The 7449-nt window shown below is 42.6% G+C and overlaps 1 protein-coding gene across 2 annotated transcripts in view; it reads left to right on the top strand.

Moving 5' to 3' along the window:
• The first annotated feature begins 2088 nt into the window (after positions 1-2088).
• LOC122542905 (WD repeat-containing protein 62-like) overlaps positions 2089-7449 on the top strand; it is a 172988-nt gene continuing 167627 nt past the window's right edge. For both annotated transcript variants that reach the window (XM_043681047.1, XM_043681046.1), the window contains exon 1: positions 2089-2454. In XM_043681047.1, the coding sequence (XP_043536982.1) occupies positions 2335-2454 (120 nt within the window). In that variant the 5' untranslated portion in view covers positions 2089-2334. The remainder of the gene's footprint in view (positions 2455-7449) is intronic.

The raw sequence follows: 7449 nt of genomic DNA, 5'->3' as shown, positions 1-7449 counted from the left end.
AGGACCTGTGGGCACAGCCTTAGAATTAGAGGGGGTAAATTCAGAACAGAAATGCGGAGACATTTCTTCAGCCAGAGAGTGGTGGGCCTGTGTAATTCATTGCCGCGGAGTGCAGTGGAGACCGGGACGCTAAATGTCTTCAAGGCAGAGATTGATACATACTTGATGTCACAAGGAATTAAGGGCTACGGGGAGAATGCGGGTAAGTGGAGTTGAAATGCCCATCAGCCATGATTAAATGGCGGAGTGGACTTGATGGGCCGAATGGCCTTACTTCCGCTCCTATGTCTTATGGTCTTATGGTTTTCCTCCTCTTTGCTGAATGTTATGCCAGTAAAGGTATTATTGCTGCTCTTGAAGGTTTCTTCTAATTTGTTTCATTTAGTGATGAGAAAGGTGTCATCGACGCAGCGGGACCCAAAGTTTGGGTTGGATGGTTGGCAGAGCAGTTTTTACAAAATTTACAACATTTATAAAATACCTTGCAAGAACTGTAACAAACACTACATTAGACAAACAGGCAGAAAACTAGCTACCAGGCTACATGAACATCAATTAACGACAAAAAGACACATCCCACTCTCACTAGTATCCTTACCTACAGATGAGGAAGGACACCACTTCGACTGGGACAACACATCCATTCTAGGAGAAGCCAAATAGAGACACGCACAAGAATTCCTAGAAGCATCAACAATCACATTGACTTGGATCCCATTTACCACCCCCTGAGGAAAAAGTACAGGAAATGACATTACCAACCCAAGGAAACCTAAACGCATAAACAGAAAACAGGCCATGCCACCAGTGCATCATCCGGAGGCTCACTGATGATGTTACATAGTATGGTAACAAAATGTCTGAAAACGAACCTTCTAGGTCAGCGAGCAAACCTACATCCAGAACCTCTACCTGAGCCACAAATCTTCTCAAAGACTCGCTAATCAGGAGGTGAATTATTCGTTTCAGGGTTACAAGCCTCTGCTCTTGTAGCCACAATGTTTATATGGGTGGGGAGTACAGTTGTCACTGATGGTAAATCTCCTAGGATGTTGACATTGGGAATTCTGAAATGGTAATGCAATTGAACATCCAGTCACTATAGTTAGATTCTGTTGTTGGAGGTAGTCATCGTCCCTTGGCATTCAGTTACATGACCACCACTATCAACATCTTAGAGTTAGTACTGACCAGAAATTAAACTAGTCTCATCATATATACCGTAGCTAACAATTTTGCAACCAGTAACTCACCACCTGAATCCCCAAAGTCTATCCACCCTCTACAAGTCAGAGATCAGGAATATGATGGTATATTCCCCATTTGTCTGGATAAGTGCAGCTCCAATGACTTTCAAGAAGCTTGATTACCACCACATTACAAACAGACACTCCCTCTACCATCAATGTTCAGTAGGTACCAACTAATAGATGCACTTCAGAAATTCACTGATGATCATTAGACCACTACTATCTAGAAGCAGCTATATGGGAACACCACCACTTACATGCTCCCCTCCAAACTACACCTCATCCTGACTTGGAAATATATCACCATTCCTTTCAATAGACGTCTACTACAGTGACTTGCTCAAGAAGGCAATTCACCAACATCTTCTCAAGGGCAACCTGGAATGGGCAATAAAAAAAACGGCAAGTTGGCATAGGCTAAATGGACCTAATAGTTGAAAGATTACCACAAGAGGAATGATAAGTTGAATTCTTTAGGGGTTCATGTAACTGACCTCCGATCACGGAGTCGAAAGGTTGGAGGGTAAAAAGCAAAAAGTACCACCAGATTTTCTATGGATCAGATTATATTCGAGTCGAGTCGAAGCCACAGAAGCCATTCTTCTATCGATCCCAGAGGGCGGGACTACGAGGTCGAGGAAGACTATTAGTTTGATCGCTTGCCCATCACCACCATCCAATCATCAGATCAGAATAGGGATCCCTTTACAGTTGACGCGCGTTAGTGGGCGGGATGTCGGTGAGCTGGATGAGTAACTGGGTACCACGCCTGTCAATCAGCCTTCTATCTTCCAGTGGGCCGTGGCGGTTTGAATTTGAAGGGGTGCGCGCGTCGAGTTGGCGGTTGGAGCGGCCGTTAGCGGCTGGTATTTAAATCTCAGGCCACGAGTGCGCCTGGGAGGTGGTGATTAAGGCTGTCAATAAACAAGCCGTTCACTCCCATCTTACTCTTAACGTGATAGGTTTTTAGAAGCGGTCTGAGTGTGTGTACTTCTTTAAAAAAGTTGTTATTTTCTGTGCGGTGGAAACTTTTTTTTTCTCATTCTCTTTGGGACGACTCTGTCTTCCTGGGACTCGAGGTCGAATGGCGGCAGCCGCTACGGGGAGCGGTAGCATCACCAGCCGCATTAAGAACCTACTCCGCTCACCGCCTGCCATCAACCTCCGGAGATCCCGAGCGACGGCCAAGGCGGGCACTGAGCGGGTAAGGGGCTGGTAGTTGCGCGGGGTATTTGGGGTGGGAGGGAGGGGCGAAGCTGTGTCTCGGGGCTTGGGGTGAGGAGGAGGATATCTGAGCGGGGAGGGGAAGAAACTGCCCGGGAGGCGGGGGCAAATGTCTGGCAAGTGGGGTCGGGAGACAATCTTGGAGGGAGGTGGGATAGTATTGGGGTGTAGTTTGGTTGATTGTAGGGAGGCATGTTGCGGAGACGGAGAAAGGAGTGTCTAAGGGGAGGGGGGTGGAGGCAGTATCCGTAGTTTGGATATATGAGGTGAGGCATTGGTTGGTGGGATGGTATCCCTGTTTCCAGGGCTAAGGTGGGACCAATGTCTAGTCGAGGAGTGGTGACGACTTGGGCAAGTGTTTGGAGGGAGGAGGAGTTAGACTGCAGGACGGGCTGGGGTGGGGGAAGTAACTGGGGAGTGGAGTCCATGTCTTGGGGGTGCAAGGATTTAGGGTACGCCAGTCAGTCTCTGCATTGAGAAATTGGGCTTGCAGGATTGTGTCTGGGCTAAATGATGTTCACTGGGGTGAGGAAGGTTGTGAGTGGGGGGCAGTGCCCTCTGTGTGATGGTCCAGGTTGTGGTGAGCATTGGACTCTTGGTAGTTGTGGTTGAAGAAAGACAGGTCTTGTTGGGGAAATTGTGGTGCTTGTAAAATGGCTATGGATGGGGGTGGGGGGTGCAGTTGGCACTATCTGGGGTCTGATGAGTGTTGGTCTGTCTGGTTGATGGGGCTTAGAATGGCCAAAGGGAGTCTGGGAACAGACTGTTCTGGTAATAGAAGGTGAGCTTTTGGTGACCACTTTCTAAGCTGAAAAATGTGTTGCTGGAAAAGCATAGCAGGTCAGGCTGCATCAAAGGAGCAGGAGAATCGACGTTTTGGGCATAAGCACCATGTCAAGAGGAGTCATGTGCCATACATGTTTGTTTTCAGAAATGAACCAAAGTTAGAGGAAAAAGCCTAGCAACATACTTTCATCTATAGTTTATTAAGGATTTTGGTTATTTATCAGAACTCATGAAGTCTGTTCTTGAAATGATTTGGAGGTGCCGTTGTTGGACTAGGGTGTACAAAGTTAGAAATCACACTCCACCAGGTTATAGTCCAACAGGTTTATTTGTAAGCACTAGCATTTGGAGCGCTGCTCCTTCATCAGATTGATAAGAATCTGATGAAGCAGCGGTCTGAAAGCTATTGCTTCCAAATAAACCTGTTGGACCAAAACCTGGTGGTTTAAAATTTTCATCTGGCGTTTCTGTCCATATGTCTGGCTAGATGACTTCCATCTTTGTTTGTGGTGTTTTTGTAGATTTCTCTACAAATCCTTGATTGTAGGATAATATTGTCCAATCAGTATTCAAAGGTTACTTTCAAAACTATGGGCATCATTAGCAAGTTTACATAAACAAGATGTTCATGTATAGTGTATTAGCATAAAGTGTGATACCTGTAAAGTCTGTCCAAATTGGTGGTATCTCCAGCTGAACTATTTGTCTTTTTGAATTGAAAACTCCTTGTAGCTTCTGCCAACTTTATTGTTACTGAGCACTATTTTAGAAATGACTGTGACCTTTGAAGCTGATATCATCCCACAAGATTGCTGAATTTAAAGAGCAACATCTAATGTTCAAAATGTTGCTGTCTAAATTTTGCAGCCTTCAGTGATGTTATTGGTTTGCAGTGAAATGTCACATGCTAACCCAATGTGAACATGCTAACCAATCCACTTACTTCCCATTTAGACAGTGTGCAGTATTGTTTTATTTTTTCCGTTGATTCTGCTGGCTGGTAGTTTGGTAAAGAGGACACATTTTAAGATAAAATCAGACTTCTTTATCAATTATTTCATGCAGGTTTTCAGTGATCTATAATAGACAGGCTCAAAAGGAGTTGGAATTTGATTCAACCCTGACTTTTAACTAGGATATATAATTTTCAATATTTTTTCAACTATCTGAGAAGAACAAGGGAGGATGAATTATTGTCAACTTTCAAAGATTTGGCGCAGGTACAAGACAATAAGTTGAATGGCTGCCTTCTGTTGGATTCATGTATAACAGGAATATGAAGTAATTTTTGATCTACGTCACTAGAAGGCTGTGGATGTTGAATATAGACAGATCTTTTTGATTTCTTAGAATTGAGCAATATGGGAAACAGACAGGAAAGTGGAGCTGATGCCAAAGATTAGCCATGATTATACTGAATAACAGAATTAATATGAAAGGCCTCCCCATCTATTCTTATTTCTTTTATATTTGATTTACACATATTTAGATGCTTTAACACCTTTTTTTTGTTGGAACTGGTGAAATTCAACAGTTTATTCATTGTGTCCATAAATAAATATTTAATGAAGCAAGAAGTCCTGAAAGGCCATACACAAATCCAACTCCATTACATGATCTGACCTTTGGTGAAATACATCAAAGTTATTCATGTTTAACAAATGATGATTCCTTTTCTCACTGTTATCGTCCTCCTTTTGTGGTATATTCTTTCCATAAAAACATTGCTTTTTCTTCACCAACTGTTTACTTATGTTGCAGGTTAGCATGTGACCACTTCATTGCAAACCAATAGCGTCACTGAAGGCTGCAAAATAGCTAACGCGTATTGAAGGCGTACTGAGAATAGAGGGATTACACTACAGAAAGAGCAGAAGCTGTGTGTCTGGAAAATTACACATCAGTTGAACTTGTTCAGAATATGGTTGCAAATACTTGTCATAAAATTTGCTGGTTCGACCCATCTCACTTGTGAAATAAAGGCTGCTTAATGGATTCATTGGTCATGTAGTGAGAGTATGCTGGGCAGTAATTGTAATTAACTTTGGATTCCAAAACTCTGATAGAAAGATCACCAGCCCATTCTGAATAGAAGCTTATGTCACAACCCTGATGGAAGGAGTGCACTGGTAATCAAGTTCCACTACTTCATGGGTAATCTTAAAATTATGAATGAATCAAATTTAATTTACCTGATTTTTGACTGCTATCTAGGACAAGCTGTCATGTTTCATCAATAAACAGAAAACTAACTTATGAGCAAACGCCCTTTACCAAATGGCAAAATGGATTATTGACTCTAACTCTACTCTGTCATTCAGTCAGAATGCAAGTGATCTGATAATCTTCAACTCCACTTACCTATTTTTTTTTTCCCCAGAACCTTTGATTCCTTTTAGTAATTAAAATTTATCTTGGGCTTGACTAAATAAAAATGATCCAATCTCAATAGCCCTCTGTGATAAAGAATTCCACAACCGAGAGGCGATTTTGCCCTCCATCTGTCTTAAATGACCAGTACTTTGTATAGCTTTAGCAAAGCTCCTTCATTTTACACTCCACTCACGTTGAAATAAATGCCAAGATTTAAGTTGTCTTCCCTATTACCTGCTGAAATTGATGCTAGAATTTGGTGATTTGTGGAGGATCCCCATGTTCTATAGCTTTCAACAGTCTTTCTCCATTTAAATTCTATTCAGCTTCTCTATTTGTCTGTCAGATTGTGTAACTTCATTTAATTCCATCGCCAGTTTATTGTCCACTTACGTAAGCTGACTACATCCCTCTGCAGATATTGTGTTATCCACAACACTTGCATTCCTGTTTATCTTTGTCATCCACAAAGATGGCAATCATAAGGTGAGAAGTCACATAAGTTAGAAGGTCAGATTTCACCTGACGAAGAGTCAGCGCTCTGAAAGCTTGTGATTTCAAATAAACCTGTTGGACTATAACCTGGTGATAGGTAACTTCTGACCTTGTCCACCTCAGTCCAACACTTTCACATCCTGGCTATCATACACTAACTTTCTACATCTGATTGTGTGGACTCTACTAAGTACCCTAATGTGTGATACCTTATCAAATGCTTTCTGAAAATCCAAATATATTCACTGGTTCCCCTTTATCTTCCTGTTACATGTTCAAAGAAACCTAGTAAATTTGTCGGGCATGATTTCCCCTTCACAAAGTCATGATGATTCTGCTTGAACATATGCATTTCTAAACAGTCTGATATCACATCCTTTATAGTAGACTCTAGCATTTTCCCAATAACAGACATTAAGTTAACTGACCACTTGGTCCTGATTTTTTTTTTTGGTCTCCTTGCCTTTCTAAATAAAGATGTTTCATTGGAAGTTGCCCAACCCTCCAGGATGTTTTCAGAATCTCCAAAGTTCCTGGAACTTTAGAATCCCTACCGTGTGGAAGCAGGCCATTCAACCCATAAAGTGAATACTGACCCTCTGAAGAGCATCCCATGCAGACCCTTCCCCTTCTTCTCCCCCCCCCCCCCCATCCTGTCCCTGTAACCCTGCATTTAGAGTCATAGTCTCACCCTAAACCTATGCCCTCTAGTTCTGGACGCCCCCACCCCAGGGGAGAGACTTTGTCTATTTATCCTATCCATGCATCTCATGATTGTATAAACCTCTATAAGGTCACCCCTAAGCGTCTGAAGATGCTTGATGATTTGTTGCTCTTTGATGCTCTGAAGAAATCAAAATTGATCTCAGTCCTGAATTTACCACAAATCTCTGGGACAGAGAATTTCAAAGGTTCACAACAACAACAGGTTTCCATGGCTAATCCACCTAACCTGCACATCCCTAGACACTACAGGTAATTTAGCATGACCAATCCACCTAACATGCACATCTTTGGACTATGGGAGAAAACTGGAGTGCCCATAGGAAGCCCACACAGACATGGGGAGAACATGCACACAGGCAGTTGCCCGAGGCTTGGGTCCTTGGCACTGAGGCAGCAGTGCTAACCATTGTGCCATCTTTCTTTCGATCTGATGCCATCTTTAACATCCCTGGTTAACTGTGATTTGCTGAACTCCTTCATAGAATATTCTTTCTCACTGGAAAACGTATTTGCTTTGAGCTATGATCTAATGTCTTAAATGTCTGCCATTGTTCCTCAATTGTCTTCGTTGCTAAGCACCTTCCCCAGTCCACTC

Source organism: Chiloscyllium plagiosum, chromosome 41 (genome assembly GCF_004010195.1).
Source record: "Chiloscyllium plagiosum isolate BGI_BamShark_2017 chromosome 41, ASM401019v2, whole genome shotgun sequence".
Classification (NCBI taxonomy): Eukaryota; Metazoa; Chordata; class Chondrichthyes; order Orectolobiformes; family Hemiscylliidae; genus Chiloscyllium; species Chiloscyllium plagiosum.
Note: the sequence above shows the minus strand (reverse complement) of the source record. Positions and strands in the feature narration are given on the sequence as shown.